We start from the raw sequence: 25,983 nt of genomic DNA, 5'->3' as shown, positions 1-25,983 counted from the left end.
GTATTCCTATGTACCTTGCAGGATAGCAAATTTTAGAATCTTCTGCTTAGTATTAAAGCACCCAGTCGGGTACAGGGCATAAAAAGTTATATAATATGCTTTATTAATTAACATAATTATTTACATAAAATGCAAAGTATGGCTAAAACAGTGGTGTGTATTCGTATATGTAAGGAGAGAGAGAAAGAGAGAGAGAGATGGATAGCGGGAGGCAGAAAGATAGTCAGAGTGTGTAAGTTAATGAAATGAATTTTGTCTTCAAAAGACGGTAAAGTGGCAAAACCTTCTATTAAAAAAAATGGTTAGCAATTACTCAAAAATAGTTTGAGCGATACTTTTTTTTGTGTTGTTGTTATGTGTGTGTTTATGTGTTAGCTTTTATAATTTAATATTATTATGATTTTTCTTTTCTGATTTTGTTTTCTATTCTTATTATATTTCATTCCAAGCATTGTGTAAATTCGTTTCAATGACGATAATTATCCTGATTGGAGGAACCGCTACTGCGACATCGTTTACTTTGAGCTGGAGTTTCGCCCATGTCGAGACTCTCATTATCGCTGTCCATGGTCTCGCTGCAATCGCCATCGTTATCGCCACCCATGTCGTCCTGTTTCCGCTTCGCTGTGGCCATTTCGGCCGCATGACGTTTGCGCCATTTGGTGCGACGATTCTGAAACCAAACCTGTAAAAAAGGGGAAACAAAACTTTAATTGAAGTTTTAAATAATCTCGAAAGTCTCCATGTGTAATTAGACGAGCCAGAGGAACATTGTCAAAGTCATTAAGTCTGGTGACCAACAAGTGCGGGGGCTTCGAGTTATGCCGTTCCCGAGAAGGGCGGGGAACCTTACAACCCAAAAGTCGCATCATCAACGCCGGTTAACCCTCAATTAAGACAATATTAAGCCCTGGGCAGCAGCCTGTTACAGTAGAAACTATGCAAAAACCATGACTAACGTCTTTGGATGCGCTTACGGTCTCGGTATAGGGGTCTCACTCGGACTCTGGCTCGGAGTGGAACTTGGTTTTTGAGTAACATATGTTGCTTCCACGAGTCACCCCCTGTTTTTGTTTTGGTAACATCCCTCCACCATTCCTTGGATGATTTTTGTTTTGGTTCTTTTTTTTTTCTTTTTGGTTTTCAGGCATAATTTCTACATTTGTTAAATGATACAACCGATTTATGGTGAAGTATTTTGCATTTTAAAAGTTACTGCCAAAGGTTTTTAACTAGCTAGCCATAGAGTGGAAAGAGAATTTGCGACGAAGTGAAGGAAGAGTAAAGGGAATGTGTATAAATCAGTAACTTATATTTAGCTTGTTTTTTAGGAGGAATCATTAGTGGATAGTTGATTGGTCCATTTATAGGCACATTTAACTTCCTTTCACACACTCTTTTTCTCACTACTCGCATACATATGCAGAGAAAAAGAAGGAAAAAGAGACAAATACATAGATAGAGAGAGAGAGAAAGAGAGACAACTGTGCCCAGTTTGAATGACCGAAAAGAAATCACGTTTATGATGAGGAAAATGATTAATTACCAAAGAATGAGGCCGTCGGCCGTGGAAAAATTTCACTAAGCAGAAGATACATGATGCACACAAAGGAGATAGTCAGCGGAGAGATGAAGAGACACCGAGTGTGAGTAAAAGAGAGAGAATCAAGAATTGATGGCTCGAGTTGCAGGCTAAATGTGCGTCACTTTGTGCAAGGCAAAGGACGTTGATGACATGACGAGTACAAATGGACACAGAGATGAATCGGAGTGGAACTGCAGGGATTGGGTTTACCCTGGTCCCCTGATAGACATGCCAAATGACTGCATGACTTTTGGGTGGAGTGTAAATTAAATTCTAGGACGTCGACATTGACGACGATGGCAATGGCGAGCAGGACGACAATAACGAGAACAACAAGCTTCATACATATTCAATTAGTGTGCGTTCATGTATGCGAGAGAGGGCGGTGAGCAGGGGGCGTGGGGCAGTGTGTGGGAGATGAAAAACAGCCATGACGATGATAGTATGCAAATTGACAAACAAAAACAGAAATGGATATGGAAAAGGATGACGAAAATATGACAGACAAAGCACCCTGAAGGCATATGTTTGTATGATTGTGTGTGTGTATGTGTGTGTGTTTTGGGATGAGGGGGAAGGGGGAGGGGCTGTGGGGGTAGCTGGATGCCCAAATGATCTTGACAAGAATAATTGCGCTGTTATCATAATTAAAACCGTTTTTGGACACAGACACACAGAGAGTACAGACTTCGAGTCCTTTCGTCCTTGTGTTAGCAACCATTTAATGAAAATGGTCGCCATTTTGTACGTTCTTACAAGAGCGGTGGCACATCAGAGACCTGTTCTGCTATGTGGTTGGGGACGGGCACACCAATTAGGTTATGGCGTCAGTGGCCATTATTAATGACATTTCAAAAAGTGGCAGAAAGAGAGGCGGGGAGACATAGGGGTAGTAGTTAGTCCATGCAATAATATTATTGCATGTTTTGCTGTTATAGCCGATTCGTGATTTCTTTGGACTCGGGCTTTTTGCATAAATGTAATGACAATTTCGGTTCGCTCTGATTGTGAAGTCAATGTATGTAAACAATTCTATTTCATTTGCATAATATGGAAGATACTTTGAAGAATTGAATTAATCGTATTTGTTATTATGCAGTTTTTCCAGAGTAAAGTGAATTTGAAGTGTTGAGGTAGTTTTTGAGATAAGAAAAGCCCTAACATGTCTAAGATGTCTCTTTTATATCGCACTATCTCGTCTAGTTTTTCGTCTCCTGGAACCAAACAAAACTATCAATATCACATTTAAGAGATATTTCTTATTGTTAGTTCTTTTTAGCTTCTTTTATTGATAAATGCTTTTTCGACTTTTTAAAAGCTGCCACATAATTAGCACTAGAATAATGAAAACTTGGACACCAAGTCAATTTCTTGCGACTCCTCCAATCGCCTAACTACTGGCTGCTGTCACAAGAATAAGTGACAGTTGGCAAAAACAGTGGAACTGACAAGATGACAACTCGATAAAAGAGATCAGTTCATAAAACAAAATAAAAGAAAGAGCCAAAAATTATGACAGAAATCTCTAATTGATTTTCTTTCTTTTGAAAAAAAGAATTCGTTGTAGGTTTGTTTGCTTGGCTAATGGATTTGATTGTGTGATAATGAATGGAAAACATTTGTATGTCATCTTAGAAAATCGGCCATTGCTTAACACTTTTTTCATGAAACAAGAGTGGGAGAGACTGGGAAGGAAGGAGAAGGAGAGATAGACAATTATACATTTTATTGTGGCGCATATGCTTTCAAGTTTATGGCCACAGAAATCATATAAATCACAAAATCACATAAATATACGACATACTTATGTGGGATATATACATATGTACATATATGTAAATACATATATAAGAAGAGGGCGAATCTGGTATTCGAATTAAAATTTACGAGCCAGAACTTCCAAATAAATGTTTTTTTTGTACGGCCAATAGGAAAGTAACTACAACTTGTCAGACGATCAAACAAAAAAAAAAAGTCTACCCTCCACTATTCGAAGCCATGTTGTAAATTTTCATGACTTTTAAGTCCTCCTCCCGTGTGCCTCTTAACCGATAGTCCATTATGTCCCAGCTCCAGAACAGGATGCGCGTAAACAAATAAATTTCCAATTTGGCCAAAAAGTCATATATTTAACAAAAAAAAAATACAGAGGGCCGGGGCTAGCATCGGCTGTGCCGAATTCGTATACCCTTGCAAGTTGTTACTCTTTCCTTAACTAGAGGCGTCAAAGCGGAAAAACGTTCTATCTAAAAAGTCAATACCCATTTTGCAAGGGTATAAAAACAACAGAGAAGGGGGTGAGGGAGAACCAAAAAGGAAAAAAGGTTTGATTTTGACATTCCGTTTGGTTTCTACGGAAATTTACATAACACGCTTTTTATCCTTATCTCGACCACCTGACGGAACCGAGAGCAGGAAAGGAGAGGACAGTGTGCAGCGGTACAATGCGAGAGACTGACGGACGAGTGACCCCCTGCTGTGGTGCCAAAAAGGCACAGAAGAATATGTTATATGTACATATAAGTTTTATAACTTTTTGCCTTTTTTCTCTCTTCGTTGCTTTTGTTTTGTGTTCTGTTCTGGTCATGTTATGTTCCCCTTTTGGTCTTGGCCCTACCGACCGCCATGCTGCAATAAATAAATCCCCAACCAATCGAAGCGTAACGTGACCACGTCAAATTGATTGCCATAATATTTGATTGACTTTGACATGTTGGCTGTCATAGAATCTTCTCAACGTTCCTTTTCCTTGCACTCTGTTCTCTGTGGACCCTGACTCTTGGTTCGGTTCGGTTCTGTTCTTTTTTTCTGGTCCTCCATAAAAGCCTCCCAAGGTGATATTTTTCTTATGTTTTCAGAACCCTGTGTGTCTCAGTGCGGTTATAAAAATTGTACCAACCATTTGTGAAATTTTGACGAATACAAATTTTTGGAATAGCAAATAGCTGAGTAATAGGTAACTGTCGCAAACTGTCTTGTCCGGTGCGATAGCCAAGTCGTCCGCTTTCACTTTAAGTTTTAAGATCTTGTTTTTTGTTTTCATTACAGAATTAATTAATCATTATCGTCTATTTTTAGATTTTCTTTTTCTATTTAACCGATTGGGAAAGCATTTCTTTTGACGAATGAAATCAGTTCATTAGCAGTAACTCAGCCGTTCAAATTCTAGTTAAACTCCATGTATAGGTTATTGCTTAGGCTAAATAAGAAAGTATTTTAGATTCGAAGCATTTGGACACATTTGCCCAATCTTTTACATTAAGACTATTACTGCCCTACCTAAGTGGGTGCTATATGATGTCGACAGACCCTTAAACACGGCATGCTCCAAGCCCCTTTGCCAGCAAAGGAACAAACTACACCATTTGCCCCACCAAGAAGCAAAAAAAAAAAACTCCGTGGCAAATCCCGTTGCTTCATGGACACAGCTGTTACCAAAAAATAATGACTATGAAAAGCAGCCTTAATGATGCCCAACTAATGTTGTTGCTTTGTGTCGACTTCTGCATGTTGTTGTTGGACCGTGCGGAGGGTGGGAAAGGGACTCGCTCGGTGGCCATGTCTGTGCTTCTGTGTCTAAATCTGGATCTGCGGCCATGCAACACACATACAAAAAATATTAATTGTATTTTTATTTCGCATAATGTTGCAAATAATAATTACACAAATGTGCAAATGAAGTTGTAAATTATACTGTATCTTCTTTTATTGCACCATTGAGAGTGAGTTTCGGTGATTTCAATACCTTTACGCTTTCGTTGTGGGTTTTCAGTAACCGTGCAAAAATTATATTTTTTGCTTTAGTTAGGAGTGTGTACCTTAGGTAACTTGAAAGCAAATTTACCAAAGATGATCAAAATAGGATGACCATTATATAGCTTACGTTGCCTCGCGACGTTCTTAGATGGAAATTCTTTTTTTCATAAAGGGTTTTTTGCTTTGACAAGAGTGTAAGAACTTTGTTTTTTTTTTAAGTATTTGCCGTATCAGTTATATGCGCCGGACTGGCTAGGGTTCAGATACCAGAGTCAATTCTTTATGGCAAATATCTGTGAAAAAACAACAACAACAAGACGGACCTAACTAGATCGACTCAGCCGTTGTGGCTAATGAAATATATATATATTTTTTGGGGTCGGAAAAGGTTCCTTCTGCTTGCTACATACATACATACAACTTTAGAATACTATTTCACCGTATGGGTGCATGATAAAAAAAATATTGTGGGAGGACATAAGTCATTTAACATTTACTTATTTCTCAAATATGTTTTTTCCAGCTATTTCCATTTCCAATTTAAGACATTACCGCCGGCAACTAATTTATCCTGACTTACCAACTAATTTAAATGACATGAAAAAAACCGCAAACACCGAAAACAAATCGTATATTTAGATACTCGCAAATGTAAATCCCACACGCGACGCCTGTAGCAGAGTCAAAACCTTCCGACAAAGACACGTGCGTTCACCCCCGTTTCCGGATTACATCCGATTTGATGGCTACAAATTTGACGACACAAAGGATTCATTTGTTCATTTAATATGGGAAAAAAAAGAGATGAAACTTTAAAATGACGGCCAAGGGATTGTTACTTTCATGCGGGGCGGATCCATTATACTTTGCCCTTTAGAGCAAAACCCACAGAGACCAGAAACAAAAAAGAAGAAGGGGAGAGAGAGAACCATTGGCGACATTTTGAAACGAACTAGCAAAAATCCTCGGGCTTTGAGTTTCAATAAAAATGCTAATTTTTAGACAAAATCTCATTGACGAGCATGAGAAATGGTCGGTTGCCCCGCCCGGTTTTATATGTGAGTTTCATTTGCAATAGGTCTTCCATGTGCTTACCTTAACCTGAGATTCGGACATTCCTAAGGCATAAGCGAGCTTGGCCCGTTCTGGCCCGGCCAGATATTTGGTTTGTTCAAAAGTCTTCTCTAAAGCGAATATCTGCTGCCCACTGAATGTGGGACGAGTGTGCTTCTTCTTGCCATCCTTGTCATTGGAAGGATGATGCTGATGCGATTGCGATAAATTGGCGGACACTGAAAAGATTTTTAATAAGAGATCCAAATTTAATAAACTGCACTGTAAATAACATGGAATAAACTTTCAAAATGAAGATGTGTTTAGAATAATTTAAAGTGGATAAAGATAATGGTGAAATCCGTTTATTCCTTTTAGGCGCAGCTTTCGAGATATTCGCAAATGTCTAGGCACATGATTCTAATACTTCTCCACCTAAATCAAAAGGAATCGAATTGGTCTTTACAATGAAATAAGTGTAAGTCGAGTGCAACCTTAAGAACCCAAAACTAAAAAAAATGAAGTAAGTAAGTCGTCTCGCCGACTTGGGTATACCATACACCAGGTGAAACAAATAGTTAAAATTTCGAAAACCAAATGTATGTCTACTAAATTGTTTTAACATGCCTCATACCATATGCTATCTCGCTCACTCTACAAACACACAAGCACTCTAGCGCCGCCACTAGCCAACGGCCAATTCTGCCCTTATGGATCGCGTAGCAAAATACGTTCATACGTATATTTTGCATGTTTCTAGTCCGATTTCAATCAAATTTGGTAGTTTGATAGAAATAGATAAGATTTATTAGTCTGCCAAATTTGATCTCGATGGTCAAAAAATTGCAAGAGCTAATCGGTTTTTTCTAAATTATGGAGGCGGAAGTGGGCGTGGCAACATATTAAAATATATGTATTCTGCGCGCATACTAAGCCAATATACATACTAAATTTGGTGAGTTTAGCTTTGTTAGTTTTCGAGAAAATCAGTTTTGTTTAATTTTCGGGGGCGGAAATGGGCGTGGCAAAATTTTTAAATAGTCAATATCTGCGCGTCTATTAGGCTAACTTACATACCAAATTTAATGTTGGTAGCTTTCATAGTTTTTAAGAAAATCAGAGTTATGTAAATTCCAGGGACGGAAGGGGACGTGGCAAAAAAATGGAACAATTATTTTCTGCGCGCTAACTAAACGAGTATATAAACCAAATTTGATGTTTCTATCTGCTATACTTTTTAAGAAAAACAGTTTTATGTAAATTCTGGGGGCGGAAGGGGGCGTGGCAAAAATTTGAAACAAACTCGATAAGCGTACATACTACACGAGACTGCATACCAAATTTGGTGGCTCTAGCTCTTATAGTCTCCGAGATCTAGGACGGACGGACGGACGGACAGACGGACATGGCTAGATCGACTCGGTTTTTGATCCTGATCAAGAATATATATACTTTGTGGGGTCGGAGATGCTTCCTTCTGCCTGCAACATACATTTTGGCGACTTCAATATACCATTTCACCCTATGGGTGTATGGTATAAAAATAGGCTCTATTGAAAACCAATTTTCATCAAAATTGTATTACATTATTATCAAAGAGATAATTTTAAATAATAATATTTAATAATAACAAAATATTTATTTCTTTGAAAATAAATAAAGAAACAAAACGAAATATTGATTTGATTTCATAAACATTTAACGGAACTTTTAATAGAAATTTCTTAATACCAGAGAAAAGGTACATACACCTTTTTTTTTCAAGCTGAAAATTGCTTATTTATAAAACATACATTTACCATGAGGCCTATTAAAACCTTTCAAAAACCTGTAGAGTCATTTAAGTACCTTGTTTACAAGCGTTTTTGAATTTATAATTAAGAAATAATAAAACACCATTACCACCGCCCATTATAAGACCCCTTAAAGAAGTTTGAAAAAGATTTTTGTGGCAAAAGTTTGTTGACATTTATTAATTGTTTATAATGGGGCGTCAGATGCTAATTTGAGTGGAGACTGCTTGAAAGAGACAAGGTCTTAGGGGATGATGAACAGGATGATACAATCACTGAGCAAAAATAAATGTATAGATACGGATATACGGATAGCATCTTAAAGTCATTCGGTCGCTAATAATTTGGACAAGTTTTATTTAATATTTAACCTATTGCTATTCGAGGTACTTGGCCAATTTTCGGAATTCATCCCAATAGCTCTTAAGAAGCTGAAGGATGTGAGAAATATTTAAAGATACAAACATTGGTATATTGCCTTAAAGAACATAAAAGTACATATCATCCCCTATTTGTGTAACAAAGTTATCATTAAAGATATTGCGATAAAATACTAGATTTTTGAGGTCGATGCTAGAAGATCTACTTTTAACGATTTTAAAAATATAAATTTTTGAATACCACGCTGAATCAAGCATCACGAGAAATACCGTTCCTCACTACACTTATAAATATATAAATAATTTGAAATTACAAGTTTTACTGAGTTACATTTTGTGTATAGGTACTTATAAAAATTGAAGACTTTTTTGCTCTAATTGTAATTTTTTAATTTGTCAAAGGCGCCGAATAATAATTGCACACTAATTACAATCGTTATACCCAGTTCCATTTGTAACAAAAAAAAAAAAATCACCTTTAACACACGTCGCTACAATTAACAAACCAAAATTGACCACAGGAATTTATGGACGACGTCGAGGACTAAACTTTTTCGTAAGACCCAGAGGCTTTCATTAAAATCAATTAGCAACGACAACGACTACAACGAGGATGATGAGGACGATGGCGATGCCGAGAGGGCATGTGAAAAATAAGGGTGGAGAGGCCAATAAAAGCAGAACGCCCACAAAAGAAGTGCCACGCCCCCGGTTAGTGAGACCACAAGTGGGAGATATACGTGCCCTGGATGCTCGTAAACTCAGTTAAGTGGACGCGGACATGGTCATGAGGGGTGGCTATAAAATTAAACGGTAGCAGCAGGGTTGCTGCTTGACTCTGCTTTCAATTAATGTCACCCCATTGTTAAATGATCCCTAATTATGTGAAATGATTTAACTAAATATGCAGAACACCATGGGCACTGGAATGAGCATGGGCTTGGGCATCGACAACAGTTGTTCCCAAATGAGAGGTGGATATTTGGCAGTGGATGGGAGTCTATGCCATATATTTTATTGTCTACTCCTTTTTTCTAGTATGTGTATGTGTGTGGGTCTCGAAAACTTTGTGTATGTCCCTTTATGATACTTTGGTGCAATTTTGTGACAGAAATTAATAATTTAAATTGTTATGGTTAAGGTATTTGTAGTTGGCTAAACTTTGCAAATGATTCTAGTTTCATTTTAGAATTTGGGACGGTTACAAATTTTAAATGAAAACGTACCACTGATATCACATGCATATACACATACAAACATAAGAAATAAAAAAAACTATGTATGTATGTATATAAATCTCTGGTATCAGTGGTATGTATATATTTATGTATATGTAATTGGAACTGTATATGTATAACGATTGAATATATCTATAAATTTAACAAACAAATTGACAAACCGCAACAAAGTCCCTCAGTTGTTTAAGCTATTGTTACGGAACATTGTATACCACGCGCTGAGTTAAATAAATATTTCAAATAGATAAGACTAAATATATGTATTGAAAACTCTTTTAAAATACTACCCACTAGCGATTTTAATAAAATTTGGAATAGGCTGCATGGTATAAAAAACTTTAAAAAAAGCGCTTATGGCTCATAAATAATTATTTAAAAATTTATGATGTAGGTTTTTTATGCCTTTGAAAAGGTTATTATAAAATTGGTCAGATGTTTGTAACCCAGACGTTTTTGAACCCATAAAGTAAATACATATATTCTTGAGCACTCCGAAGCTGAGTTAATATAGTTATGTCCGTCTGTCCGCCCGTAAATGCGAATGCACTTCACGCCTTTAATTTCAAAGTAATTGAGATGAAACTTAAAATTCAATCTTTTTAATAGCTTTGCGTGATAAAGTATGAAAATTGTCCGGATCAGATCACTATATCATTAAGTGCCATATAAAGAATCGGTGAAGAAATTGGAGTATCATTATGAACTTTAGTAACGTAAAACACTCAAATGTGAAACACCATATCTCCAAATTTTAATCAAATCCAAATGAGCAGAGCAAAGCAAGCAGACGCAACAAACACACAGCCACATGAAGACATAACACTTCATAGACTATATGTGTATGCGTGCCGATCACTGATACAACCAGAGGCAAGGGCTAAGAGAAAGAAATTGTGGGTCTAGCCCAATAGACAGAGTGAGAGTTTGAAGGTTTATATGTCCATATGTGTGTGCAGAATTTGGAATATTTAAAATTATTATTGCCAAAGTCTGCAAGGGTATATAAAGTTCGCCGTAGCCGAAGATGGCTTCTTTGATATTTATACCCTTGCAAAAAGAGTATATTAATTTTGGTCAGAAGTGTGCAATGCATAGAAGTAATTTTCGACCATATAAAGTATATATTCTTGATCAGCACAACGAGACGAGTCCAAAAAGCCACGTCCGTCCGGCCGTCTGGATCGACGCGACCTCCTAGACCGTAAGAGCTAAGGAGCTGGAATTTTGTATGTAGGCTTGTATATACTGCACAGTTTGTATTTCTCGGATTCAGCCGGATCGGATCACTATATCATATAGCTCCCATACAAGTCACGAACAGTGACTTTTCTCAATTACTTCGTTATTTTGTGAGCTATTGTCGTAAAATGAAATTTTTATGAATTTATTACCCTAACAAACGACTGTGCCAAATTTGATCAAGATCGGGTGACTATATCATATAGCTCCCATAGGAACGATCGGTCGAAATCAGTGACTTTGGTTAATAACTTCGTTACTTTTGAAGCAATTGCCATAAAAATGATATTTCTCAGTTTAGCATAACTATGAATGACTGTGACAAATTTGATTAAGATCGGGCGTTTATATCATATAGTACCCATAGGAACAATCGGTGGTGAACAGTGACTTTGATCAATAACTTCGTTATTTCCTAAGCCGTTTTTTCGAAAATATTAGACCTTTTACACAAAAAACTTGCAAGGGTATACAAACATTGACGCGGTCAAAGTTAGCCCCGGCCCTCTGGTTTTTTGTTGCACTTGTATTGTTTCACATACAATTCAGAAGCTTAACAAGCCAGCGGCTATGGACACTTGTCAATAGACATGGCGCGAAAATGGAGTGGAGGATGGAGGACGAAGACGGGAATGTGGGCCAAAGAGACGTGATGCCCTTAGTGCCGAAAGCCCAGGATTGTAACAAACGTAATCCCTTGCAAGAAAAATTGTAGCTGTGATAATTTTTTTTTTGTTCCTTTTTTGTATTTTTCTCGTAATGCCATCTCTTTCGAACTGATGGTATTGAGTTGGCGGTTTGACAGCTGCGTCCCAAGGACCCTCATAAATAACCGACAAATATGAAGCGTTTATTTGCTCATGTCACGGCTTTCAAAAGCAATGCAATGAAATGGAATGGCGGACACGGTCGACCCCTCCTCAACGCCATCCTCATCCTGGATCTTGTCCCCCTCCCTCACGTCCGCCTCGTTCTCTGTGAGCAGCACCCAGCAGTGACTCAATGGCAGTTGTCTATAATCGCATAAGTCACCCTGTTGGCGTTGCTGCATTTGCACTTTTTACCATTTTTCCAATATTTTGTTTTGTCTTTGGTTTTTTTATGGTGTTCGTTTTTCCTTCTTTTTATATTGATATTAATAACAATGAATTGGAAATCGTGGGGGGTGCGGTGGCGATTGCGAGGTAGGCGTGTGTTTTGTTTCGTTATTGAAAATATTAAAAAGCCATTTGTTAGAGCTGCGAATAGAAAAGCTGGGGCAGGTTCATGTGAAGAGAAAGTCTGGCGCCAGTCGTTAATACCAAATGTTGATATACAAATAGCGGGATCTAATGGATTTATAAATAAGCGACAGACAATTCCTGACATAGTCGAAAAAAAAATTAAGAAAAACTTCTATTAATCGTTTGACTGCCACAGGAATAGACGATACAGATTGTTAGTCGCTACTACCGCCTCTTAAGGCGGTTGACAGGTGTGAAATATTTTAGAAATCAATGCATTTTGCAGAAATTGGATCATTAACTTATGTAGAATTAATGACCGAAAGGATTTTCCAAAAGTCGTTGTCATCAAAAGGTTTTAGGTGTGAGAAAAATTTCTCTGCGCTGGAAGTTGAATCTTTCAAATGCGTTTTCAAATATTAAATTCTAACAAAGAGAAATATAGGTCTAAAATTTTACAATTTGGAAGCTAGAGTGGGCTGGCAACCAGATGGGACATAATATTTGTAATTTATTTATTTTTTTAACACTTCAAAATGGTAAACAAAAAATAAAACATTCTAGAACATACAAAACAAACTGTTAACTGTATTATTTTCATAAGTTTTGAAATTTGGTAAGTCTTAAAGTCTTTTTGGACTCGAATAATAAATTTCTTGCCCATACAGAAGTTTTTTTCGCAGCCATGTGCTTCAATGAAAGAAAATCTGTCCGAGAAACAGCTATTGATAAATAATTTATAGTGTACAAAAATTGAACGATCCAACTTAACTCCAGCACATCATTTGAATTTCAGACCTCATTTCTTTCATTTCTTTTCATTTCTCATTTTGTTAACAGGATCCTTTTGGTCCCTAGCATAAAATTCATTTTATTTTAGACATATGGTTGCTTGGTGAAAATATTTATCATAGGGTTCTTCGTAAAATCCGGCTCTGGTGCTATATGGTAGGTATATATATAAAAAGAGAGAGTCTGGAATATATGAAAATATTACGCTCAAGGATGTTTTACTGATGGATTCGCTTTCAAATCCCCGAGTTGGGAGGGTGCCGTTAATTTTTAGCATACTAGACCGTGTCATCACAATATTTATAAACAAAAGTCTGCCTCAGCCCTAACAGCTAATCTGCACCTTTCATTTACGAACCTCGCCACAAGTAGCAGTTGCTCATTAAGTGACTGCTATCTATCTCAGACGCCCTCCAGCATTTACCGTGCTATCCCTGCAATATCTTCATTGCATTGTTTTATGACCTGTTTTATGGCCGATTATAAGCTTAACGCACAAATTTTCAGGGCGGAAATGAAGGAAGACTCCGACTGTGACTTCGATTTCGGTTATGGCTCTGGGTTTACCGTCGTCTCCCCGTGACTCTGAGGACGACACACAAAATGCCACTTGAATTTTAATTAAACGCAACAGATAGGCAACAACGTGTTTTCCTTATTGCTCCTGTCTTATATTGCCTCAAAATGGAGAACGCCGTTGTTGGACTACGACGACAAGTCGCACAAGTGGTAAACTTTAAACATATATCTGGAGTTATCCAAGTTTCAACTTTTTTGTTTATTACCAAAGAATAATAATACATACTTTTTAATACAGAATTGATTATGACATTTTACTCCAAATATTTTTTTTCAATTTTGAATTTTCTTATTATACTCATATTTATATTTACTTTGTACTATTTTGTCGAACTTAAAGTATAATATTTGAATACCTTTGCGAAAGGTGGATATTCATTTTGGTCAGAAGTCTGCAACGCATATTTGATCAAAATCGGACTAAAAATTGGCCGTTGGCTGGTGGGGGCGCTAGGGTGCTTGAGTGCGCGAAATACTAAGATACGCTTGTAAAAAGCATGTGAACTGAATTTTTTAAAAATACGTAAATGAATTTGTTATTATAAATTTCAAATATTTGTTTTACTGATGTATGGTATACCTAAGTCGGCGTGACGACTTACTTACTTCATTTATCCCACGGTTTTAAAATAGTGCTGGGTCTCGACTTTATCTAGCAATTCTGTAAATGAAAGATATTAAAAACAAAAAAACATAAACAATTCCGCGCGATTTAAGTTTTTTGACTTTTTTAATTCAATCCACTGGTACTACCTTTCCATAAATGTAGATACAATCTAAATCCAATAAAACAAGTTTTTAAATGAATAAATAGTTATTATAATTTATTTCGAATCAATATTTTCGATATATTTTGTTTTGAGTTCAGTTGATGTTTTCCCATATCTGAAAATTATTATTATTATTATTGGCTATTATTTTTTTTGGCTTTTCAATATATTTCGATTTCTTTTGGAGATCGTTTTCAGGGATTATTTTGACTTGTCGATTTCTGTTTAGGCCAACGTGAATTAATTGAAGAATTAAATCGTTAATTAAAAATGTAATATTTCAAGTTTGAAACTGATATTTAAAAGTTTACATTTGTTTGAGTAACTTCATCGAAATAGGCCACTGTGCGAAGCTTAATTTGTACAATATATTTTTTTAAAAGGATATATTAATTTTGATCGAAAGTGTACTACTTATTAATCCAAAAGAAGAGAGTACAACATATTAACTGTTTTCACTTAGAGTGAGTGACAGTAATACTTGTATTCGTCTGTATTCGAGTACAAAACTTGTTTGAACGTAACGTCCTTTTGCCCAGTAACATATTGTCACATTTTAGTATAATTAGTCAGTTTTTGAAATAATTATGTAATACTCATTATCTATCGTGTTCTTACATATGCCAAGCCCCTTTATTAAAACACTTCAGTAAAAGAATCTAAAGGTATGTTCCCCTTGTTGCTATTGTTGAGGTATACACGTATAATTGTCGAAATTTGCCAATTTCGAATGGCTTCATACTTTATCTTGGCGCGTTGGTTATATTGACTGGTATGTATGTCAATGAATCATTGACCAGTCATACACAACTGTCGCCTGACAAATCACTAACCTACCCCTACAACACAATTCTATCTAAGCATATTATATTTGTTTGTCAACAATTTTCTCTGCCAGCATATGGGACAATAGCTAAGCAAACAAACGGTAAGCCCCTCCGGTGCAACAATCATAAAAGCGCAATGAACTCAAATAAATTAAACAAATTTACCAATTTAATAAATGGCAAAGCAAATAATTGTAGTGAAGCAAATTATACGATAAACGTAGGAGAGAAAAAGGACCGAATGATAAAATAGAGATATTCAAGATGTGGGGATATGTAAATATACATACATATGTACATATGTATGTACATATATCGAATTGCACACTATTAAATTAAATTAATTTAATACGTAATCAAATGGCAAACAAGAATTCAACCGGAATTTGGCTAATAAAATGCAATGACATTATTAATAAGAAATAAGAATGTGTAAAATCGGAAAGCACACAAAAAATAAACATGGAGGAAAATAACAAAAAAACTGTAGCATACATTTATGCGCAAAGCATACATAAAAATTTAAATGAAGCCAGCGCCATTTTCAGTGCGCAGCTTTTGCACACACAGCATACATAACACACATACATATACATACATGAATACAAAGCGTCCTCTTGCCTTGTTAACATGACAGCCTACAAGCACATAAACACGCACATACAGCCTACACTATACTTCAACTCTGCTACATTTCACCCTCTTCATTTCTCAGTTTCGCCTTCTTCTAGATAATAATGTGGCAACATATTCTCACAGCATGTCTGTGTCTACCCTTATCTTACTATATACAATTTATATATATACATACATACTTATATATGCGTCTGTGTATATGTATGTAAGTATTTGGAGCAAGCGGAACAGAAAATAAATGGAAGGCTGCTTTAACTTTTCCGGTAAAAGTTGTTGGCCTTCTTTTGTTTTTATTTTTTTTTTGTTTGTGTGTTTTTGGGTACTTATTTTTGCTTTTCAAGTTGCTTTTGGGTTTTTCTTCTTCCTTTTGTCTGGCCACACAGCTGTCGCATCCTTAGCAATAAATATGTATATTGAAATAATAAATAAATAAATATACGAATATGTATTTATGTAAATTGGGAAATTTCGGTGTATTTTTGGCTATGACAATGTTCTTTTTAAGATTGAAGCAAAAATTATGTGGAAACGATGAGCCAGAAAAATGATTCAATAGCAAACAAGTAAAATCTCCAAGTAAGACATGGAACATGTTTTTAAAAAGAAATTTTACCATGCATTACATGAATCGCACGTTTTGGGTGATGGCTCAAGTTGAAATTGACAAACTGTGCACTTTTAATTATAACGTCTACCATAGTGTGCCATTTGTATATTTAAAACGCCAAAATGTATGTAACATGCAAAAGGAAGTTTTTCGACTTCATAAAGTATATATGTATATTGTTGATCAGCATCAACAGAAAAATCGATCTAGCCATATTTATTTTGCCCGTATTAACACATAGATCTCGCAGACCAAGAAAACCTAGATCTAGTTTCCATTAAATTTTCCAACTAAAGCAAATTGGTATGTGTATTTCTCGAATACTATCTGAGTTAATTATATTTATATAATTATATTAATTATATTTATATAGTTAATGCGACCCTTGGCTACTTAATTTACAATTATCCTTACAGATGTTTATAACTATTGATAGACTAAGCGCAAAAAGCAATTAAATTGCACAGAAACCACTGTATCATAGAGGATAAACGTATTTTGCAAAGTGAGAAATTCACTCAATGGCACTCACAGGGTGTTCCAAATACATTAATTTTTAAAAGCCAACGAGTTTTGCGAACGTAATAAGTAAATGGGACAGATTGCTTTGCTGTCATTTGTGGTTAGATAAGCACATGAAATTGGTACTTTGAATAACAAATTTTTTTTTAATTTTTTAGAATTAACAAAAAAAAAGTGATTTTCAGGTTTTATTACTTTTGTTGCTATTCATAACTATTTTTTGTATTAAAACGCCAAGTTTCGCACTCTTATCCGATGGAGAGCGTGGACGATTTGTGGCACTGTGTGATGTGGAGATCTTAATTAGCAAAATTGCAGAACATGTTGGCGAAAATAAAAAAACCGTGAAAAAATCCCAAGCCCAATATTGAGTAACAACTGAATATGAAATCTAGCGATCAAATAAAATATCATCTCATCCCAAATAGGGAGTAATTTTTCTCTATCGATATCAACGAGACGTGTGCATAAATCCTGCAGTGATCATATAATGCTTTATATTGAAAAAAACTTATGAAACTGGAGCCGCTCGTTTAAAGTTTGCCAACAAATACAAATTTTGTACTCTCAGTTTGAGCTGTGTGGAAAAATATTGTTCTTAGTAACCAAAAATGTTTAATTTGGATAAACCCGAGGTGTAGCGATATTAAATTCGATATTGCGCGCTCCAAAACAAGTTCATGTGTCCAGAAATTTTTATATAATTATATGGACGGAATTCCCGATTATTGAAAGGACTCTAAAGTGTTTTTGAACGCATAAAATAAATGCACAAAACTATGTTGAGTTGTGCAAGATCGTTCTCGTGCCATTTGCACAGGATGCTTACATTTTCTAGCTGGATAAAGCACCCAACCATACAACAAAACTCACAGAAGCTTAGACTAGTCAACAAGCAGACTAGACCCAAATCCGATAAAAAATCTTGTAGGCATCTGATTCAACGGCTTTATGCCCACGGAAAGCAATTTGCAAATTTAAAGGGCTTATAAGAAGCCATTTTTCAAGAATCGGGCAAATTGGACATCCAAATGCTCCAAAACACGCTTAAATAAATGGCAGCTCGTATATTGGAATTGGTAAAAACAAAGGAGAGGGCTATTCGATCGTTTAAAGTTGCTTCAGTTTTTTTTTTTTTTTTCATTTTAAAATTGGGACACAAATTAACAATTTGTCCCAGTTACTTATTTCGTTTAAAAATATTTTGTTTGATTTTCTTCTGAATTTGCCCTAAACTTTTTTCCATTTTAATGGGCTGAAATATATTTATAAATTTAAGAAGTTTAAAGATAAATTTATTTCATTTAAATATAGTTGGTAAAAATAGCAATGTATGTTTTTCAAAAATATATATCCATATATACTTAATGTAATCGGAGAAGTTCTTCTAAAAAAATTGTTCAAACACAAAAACGACTTTTAATGGTCTTTAGTTTTCAATCTACTTTGCAATGTTTTTCTTTGCTATTTTTAATTGGTGAAAATTCGCTTGCTAAATATACCATAGGGTGAAATAGTATATTAAAGTCGCCAAAATGTATGTAACAGGCAGAAGGGAACTTTCCGAACCCATAAAGTATATATATTCTTGATCAGCATCTGCAGCCGCGTCGATTTATCCTTTCCCGTCTGTCCGTCCGTCCGATTTATTTTAATATCCAGCAAAATACCAAATTTGATCCAAATCGGACTAAAAATAGCACATATAAACATACAAAACGTTTTTCCAAATTTTGAAATTTCGTATGTAGGCTTGTACATATATGCAGGGGCTGTATATCTCGGATTCAGCCGGATCGGACCACTATATCATATAGCTCCCATACAAACGGCAAGGTCACGAGAAGTGACTTTTTACAATAACTTTGTTATTTTTTGAGCTATTTGTTATTTTTTGAGCTATTCTCGTGAAATCTAATATTAGTGAGTTTATTATACCTATCATATTATATAGCTCCAGTGACAGTGACTTTTGTGCAAGGGTGCAAGTTTGTGTAACTTTGACGCTGTCGAAGTTAACACCGGCCCTCTGGTTTTTCTTATCTTATAATATTGTTTTACAATGGCTGGGAATCCTTTTAAATCTCTTGAAATTCTCTTTTTTGAAACTGATTACATCTGTTGGCAAGCAACTTTGCTCTGCTTAGCAAATCAATTAAATCAATATTGACTTAATGCATATAGGCGCAAAGATCTACCAAACATTGAAAATTCCACTGACTAACGACACACTTCAGAAATCAAATCACACACAAGAAAAACATACACATTTTTCTCTCTGGCTCCGATCAATACAAGAAAATTATTAACGATTTCCGACCTTATAATATTTTGCCCAGTCATAGCCGCAATTAAAAGGCAAACAGCAGCTGTTGCTACTCCGATTCTGCTGATGGCTCCCTGGCAGTAGCCCACAGCACTAAATCAAATCAATTGCCAATGCGGACCAGATGATGATAACGATGATCAACATTAAAGTGAAGTTAAATAAATAAATAAATGGAAAAAGAGAAAAACGAGTTTCTCAGAGACGCAATTCAACATCAGCGATTACTTAATGAGCTTAAGAGGCGACTCCGACTCCGACTGGGAGTGTGAGTGTGAGTCCGTGACGAGAAAAGCAGTGTTATAAATAAATGTAATAATGAAGTAACCAGATCAAAAACGTACAGATTCCAAAAAATGAGCAAAAGAAGGGCAGTTAGAGATAGCATCGTGAGTCGAGACAAATGGCTAGAAACCTCAAAATATCACATTGAAATGTTCAATACCTAAGATAAGTACTTTCCCGACTCTATTTTTATCTGCAAATAAATTACATTTTCATCTGCCTAAAATTGAGAAGTATCGGACTTGGGTATCGAATATGGTATTGGCATTCCCATCAGCATCATATTTTATGTGAAGTCATCTTTGAACTTTCGGAACGATCTCTGCGCGCTGATCGTGTTAAAGTGATTCCTCGATTCTTTTTAATGAGTTGTACAATCAACAAAGTAAGGGACTTTTTGGTGCCGATTGCAGCTCTGTGTAAGCATATTGGTTGTGGCTCGTTTGTAAATCATATTGGTAATCACTTAACCAGACGATCATGATCATGATCATTATTATGACATTATTCGTAGCAGGCCTTCATTCGCTGCGCTTTGTTAACGGTACCGCGTTGTGGAGGCGCACAAAACGAAAGATGAAAAAAACAGGAAGTCGTCGTCGCTGCGCCCCAGTGGCTTTTGAATAGGTGTGCCTGAATGTTGACAACAATCGTATCCAAATTACGCGCACTCTGTGTGCCCTGATTATTGATCGAGCGTTGATCAATTTGCAAATTAGTGAGCTTTTTAAATTCAAGGTTTCACTTACTTGTATTGGAGAGACGTTCGCGCCACGCTATGGGATTGGCCACCAGGCCCTGTAAACCGGGCCAATAAAGATGCGTACGATCCACTATATGTCCGGCATGGGTCTTGAGTGGAGCCCCTTGACTTTGGGATAGATACTGGGCCATGCCCGCTGCAGCGGCGGCAATTGAAAAGCGAGGGATTCCTGCTGAAAACAAAAAATAGACAGAAAATCTGGTTTACATTGTGCTAAACAAGATTATATTCGTAAGCATTTGACTTTTCTATTGGTCCATATACGAATTTAATTACCATAAAATACATTCAATATTAATTTCCGACCAAAACACACAAAACGCAAACCGAAAAGCTGATGATCTACTTAGAAATCCTGCAAAATCATTTATTTATATACCTCCTGCTTCGCCCCCGCGTGAGTTTTGTCGAATTAATTAGAAGCTATTAAATAATTTGTTATAAAAGAGATACAAAAAAAAAACTGAATGAAAACAATTTCAATTTCGAAAAGCCATTTAACAAATACAAACCCAAAAGCGAACGTCAACAAAAAAACAAACGAGAGTCGAATCACATAAACGCCCTCGTTAAGAATAATTAAAAATGTTATGGCACATTATCGGCACCCTGTTTTGTAGAGGGTGATCCACTACTACATCATTGTTAATCCTCACAATTGGTACGCATTTTTGTGACTGACAAAAAACCAGACCAATCCAACCGAAAAGTGAAAAAAAAATACCAAATCATTTTACTGAAACGACACCGTCATATATTTATGCCCTCCCCATCCCAATTTGCCCCACGTCTTTTTATGTGTCGTTTTTTGATTTAATTACAAACAATTTGACAACTAATTGCTCGAACGCTTAAATACAAAGCGTATCTCATTACGTTTTGTGGCAATTTTGCAATTATTATTTTGGAAATTGTGCCCAATGAAAACGGGTATATGTGTAGGGTATATAGGTGAGTGGAAAAACGAAATCATGGCAAACCGGATTTTATATAGAAAACTCTTACTCATTTTTTCTTTATTTGCCTTGTTCATAATTTTACGAAACACGTTTCCAAAGCATTTTAATATAGGTATACAATTTTTTCTTTTGTCAGTTAGGGCATACATAATGTCTATTCAAAATAATTTTTTGAAATTGTATAATAAATGTCCATTGTGAGATTTTAAATGATGTTAAAAAGTATATATTAGACAATTATGAAATACATATGTGTATGTATGCAGTATTTTTAGATACATTTTAGGGACTTGCTTTCAATTGGCTTAGAAAACACATTTGTTTTAAGACCGAATGTGATTGTAGACATATAAATAGTGGCAATGCCATCTACTATAAAACGAACATAACAGAAATCACCAAAATGTAAAATAAAGCCAAATGGTATTTCTAAGTCTGTCAATATGGTTAGTCTGGGTCTAAATCACTTTTCTTCTCTCATTACTCTCATATTTTTAAACAAAACCGGGTTTTAGCCGGCTTGAGGTCAAAAAATCTTATGAATATAGAAGGTTTTAAGTTAGAGGCAGCCTTAAAGTCAAGTAAATTGTCTGTGAATCTATTTTAAGAACCACCAAGTTCTATCAGCAGTAGATTTCGCTTAGGAATCCAGAGCTGTAATGGCCATAACATATCTTTAACGATAAAAGTAATTGGGGAATTCCAACTACCTAAGGCGAAAAAATATATGAAAGATTGCAACTGCAGATTTTAAAAAATAAAAGATCTATTACTTTGATATTTTTTCTTCATTCGTAAAACGAATATTTGATGATTAAAGTTAAATTTTAATCAAGATTAATCATTCAAATGCAGAAACGATTTTTTAACATATGTATATGTATAGATACATAAGTATAATACTTACTAACATGTGGAGTTAAAAGCGTTCGACTTAACAAATTTTAACACTACGAATAATGACTATTTTGCTTAATGACTTAGTCGGATTCATTTTTATTATTTTGTAGAACCAATCATATGTACATATACACATATGTACATACATGGGTGTATATGTATATTGTAATTATCCGATGCCTCTATTTTAGCCCTTCCTTATTAATATTGGAAACGCACCATTTTTTATTGTTTGTGATGCTTAAATAAAATTTGTCAGATTTAAAACTTATAGCAATCTGTATGTTTTTTTGTGAATTTCTAGCTGAAGCATGTATTGTTTGTATACCTAATACCGAAAGGTTCGCTTAAATGAAATTAATTGGTTACTATTTATAAAATTATTACACCTTTCGTAAATCAATATTGCACGTTTCTTAATTGTTTATTTTCAAACCTAATAAACCGGATCAGCTTAAAATTTATTCAATTTTTATATTCCAATAAGTCATAGGGCAAAAATGTCCATTAATCCTCGACATAATAATGTTGTAGGTACTATTTAAAAATCTTTATCAATTATATGATACCAAATATGGACCTAAAGGTGATGGAAAAGTAAAGTATGGATTTAAAACTAGACTGAATCGACAGAATTCGATCGACCCACAGATAGAGTAAATGGCGAGGTAACTATACATATAATATTGATCCCTTTCATAGCTGCTCTGACATTCGGCCCGATTCACTTACCTCCCGTTAAAGCACTTAGACCCGCTGATGTGGCCGGCGGTGGTTTTGAAAGTATGGTGTCGATGCCGTGTGGATTGGCCGCCCCTTGGCTATTTGTTGTAGTCGATGTCGATGAGTTTCCTCCGCTACCGCCGCGCTCACTTATTAAGTGTGAATTTGGACTGTGGGCATAGGACATGGTATTTCCTGTGGATGAACCACCAACACCTGAGACACCTACGCTTAATCCTGCACCGTTAACTACAGGCCCACCTTGAGTAGACTTCATTTCTGTGGTCATAGAATGCAACGCAGCCAATGGTGGACCCAGAAAACTTAGTGGAAGCTTATGATCCATACTGTTATTATTGTTATTATTATTATTGTTGATATTGATGGATAGATGAGGATTGGCATGTGGATGATGAAATTTGCTGCTATTGCGACTTGTCAAGTTCTCGGGACTGAAATCCGGTGGTGGTGGGCTCGTGGATTCACTGTTCTGACAAGGCTCTTCCCCGCCGCTGCTGCGTTGACTGAGGGCAAACGATTTTGCACTATCCACACCAGGACTGGAGTTGTGTTCATACCGTGGGGAAGGGGAAGATTCCGAATGAAGACGCGACGAAGTTGGTGGTGGGGTAGTCGAAGGAGAATCTTCTGCAGAGGATGGCTTGCCAATAGTGGCTCCAGCCTGCGTCTGTGCCGCTTTTAGCAGCATCAAAGGACTGCTGTTGTTGTTATTGTAGGCAACCGCAGCCTGCGCTGCCGCGCTGTGATAGTCTGCCAACTGTTGCTGGTAATCTGCTGTCGCCATGGCATGAGCATGGACATCGGCGAATCCGTTGCTCAGGCCAGCCGCTGCCGCTGCAGCAAGATGGTGTCTCTGCGCTGCTGACGGCGGACTTCCCTGGGTGGCGGCGGCGAAGGTATGGTGTCTCATATACGGATTTATCAGATCCATTTCTGATTCAGTGTGTGGCGAATGCGAGAAGTCGACCGTTGGTGAGAAATCTTCAGTGGGCAGACGATAGAAACTCGGCGGCAGGGCGAGATTGAATGCGGAATTGGCGGAGAGTTGAAAGGTCTGCGCTAGCTTTGTGGTCGATGCGGCGGCGGTGATGGTGGCCGGAGGTGAGGGATTGCTGCTGCTGCCACCCGCAGGTGTGGAGTTTAGAAACGGACTACCCAGCTTGTTTTTCGGTTTTAAAGCTGCACTTGAAAATCGTTATGTCACAACTCAAAATTTAAAATCAGTTCGTTTCACTGTTTTCAACGATCTTTTAACAATCCTTTTAGATTATGATATTTGATAATACATTTTCAGGATGTTGTTTTTGTTTTTTAGTTTTCCAAATTGTTTTTCCACTTGAAAAAAAAGGTTTGCAGCTATAGAATAGCTTGAAAAATATACATACATAAATTATGCGTGTATATATTATGTTGACACTTAACTTTTCTCGCCGGATTTGCGGAGATCAAATTTCGTTTAACTGATTATATCTCAGCCGATTGCCGCGCGTGTCCGTATGTTTAGGGCTAAGACTAACGAATGATTTCGAAATTGACTCCGGTCCGACTTCAATTCAGTTGCTGCTGCTGCCGCTGCTGGTGCTCAACCACGCACAATCTCAGTTTCTTGCAGAGTCACAATCGTAGTCAGAGTCAAAGAAAAACCAACCCTGCAGCTGACATCGTTCCACTCATAGTGTATTGCGAGTGCGGTAGAGTAGGGCATAATCTATTGGCATTTCACTCTAGCGCACTCTGACTAAATCCGTGCAAACATGAAATGGAGAACATGGAACGCATTGGCATTGGCACAAAACGAATGGGAATTTTATTATGTACATCATTAAAATCAACTATTTCGAAATCGGATTGGATTGGAGCCTGAGAGGGCTGAGATTGGGCCTGAAGCTAGGACTGGTTGCATTTAAGACTTCTCTGAGAGTGTATATTTATGTATATGTGCTCTCTATGTGTGTGTGCGTGTGTTTGTGTATGTGGCGTTGTGTCTGAATGCATTTTCATGGCTGTGTGTGGGCAGTGGAATTCTGTTTATTTGTTTAAAATGCTATAAATATCGAGGGTACCCATCTTTAGATTAAGTTGGAATCTCAGCTTTAGTTGGGTTCATTAATTTAAATAATTTAAACTGACAATAAAATAAATGTAAATTGAAAAAAAAAACAATTAAACTAATACAGGTAAATATTTACGCGCATGAAAAAATAATCTATTAAATTGTAAAAACGTTATGAAATCCATATATAAAATGTTAAATGATAAGCTGACCCGACTGACAGATCCGACAGAGACCCGATCATAAAAATAAATATGTACACATATATTTCATCGAATTACAATCTTTAATAGAATTCTGATATGTAAGAAGAGGCAAATAAACAGTCAAATTACGAATTACACGGTTTACTTGGTTAGAATTCGATCTAAAATCTATACAGAATATCGTAACATCATTATTATAGTTTTTGGTTTTGAATGTACTCTTTATTAATATATATACATATATGTATATATATACAAAAAACAAAAAAATATATAAAAAACATGTACATATATACATACATATATATATATGATCGTAAATTAATTCTTTTTCATTTAACATTTTATTCTGTATTTGATAACAGAAATATGTTAAAAATATGTTGTTTAAGTTGCGATAGTAAACAGAGGCAATTATTTTTATATGTATGTATGTTTTTTATGTTAAACCCCCAAAACATAAAAAAAACTAAACTTAATTAAGACACTAATTAACAATTCCATATAATTATGTGCCTGTTCGACGGCCCAAAAACAATTTATATTATTCTATATATGTATGTACATACATACATATATAAAAATATAAATACCATGTTGCTGTTGCCTGACTCACACTCGCATATACGCACACATACGGGCACAACCATTCCCTCAAATACACAAAAATGCGCTTCATTTAATAATAAACTACACAATTTTAATTTACTTGTGGAAAACACAGTGAAACAAAATGGAAACGAAACG

The 25,983-nt window shown here is 36.0% G+C and overlaps 1 protein-coding gene across 2 annotated transcripts; it reads right to left on the bottom strand.

The window, feature by feature from the left end:
* Positions 1 to 411: 411 nt before the first annotated feature.
* Positions 412 to 24,214, bottom strand: LOC6651966 (homeobox protein Nkx-6.1). 2 transcript variants are annotated; one of them, XM_047011774.1, is made up of 4 exons: positions 22,966 to 24,214; positions 20,361 to 20,546; positions 6,437 to 6,633; positions 412 to 685 (listed from the first exon to the last, which is right to left on the bottom strand). In XM_047011774.1, the coding sequence occupies exons 1-4, from the start codon at positions 23,906 to 23,908 to the stop codon at positions 467 to 469; spliced, it is 1,545 nt and encodes a 514-aa protein (XP_046867730.1). In that variant the 5' UTR covers positions 23,909 to 24,214; the 3' UTR covers positions 412 to 466. The 2 variants fall into 2 exon arrangements, with proteins under 2 accessions (XP_046867730.1, XP_046867731.1); XM_047011775.1 differs by having other exon boundaries at positions 20,361 to 20,543.
* Between the last annotated feature and the right edge of the window lie 1,769 nt (positions 24,215 to 25,983).

Source organism: Drosophila willistoni (assembly GCF_018902025.1).
Source record: "Drosophila willistoni isolate 14030-0811.24 chromosome XR unlocalized genomic scaffold, UCI_dwil_1.1 Seg106, whole genome shotgun sequence".
NCBI lineage: Eukaryota > Metazoa > Arthropoda > Insecta > Diptera > Drosophilidae > Drosophila > Drosophila willistoni.
This window is presented reverse-complemented; position numbering and strand designations above follow the sequence as displayed.

What these genes read in the sequence shown, in the direction of transcription:
- LOC6651966 (XM_047011774.1), bottom strand. Translation starts at nt 23,908, where the DNA reads ATGGATCTGATAAATCCGTATATGAGACACCATACCTTCGCCGCCGCC. An exon ending in TCTAAGTGCTTTAACGGGAG is followed by an intron (nt 20,547 to 22,965) that starts GTAAGTGAATCG and finishes TTTTGTTTTCAG; the next exon opens with CAGGAATCCCTCGCTTTTCA. An exon ending in CGAACGTCTCTCCAATACAA is followed by an intron (nt 6,634 to 20,360) that starts GTAAGTGAAACC and finishes AAATCTTTTCAG; the next exon opens with TGTCCGCCAATTTATCGCAA.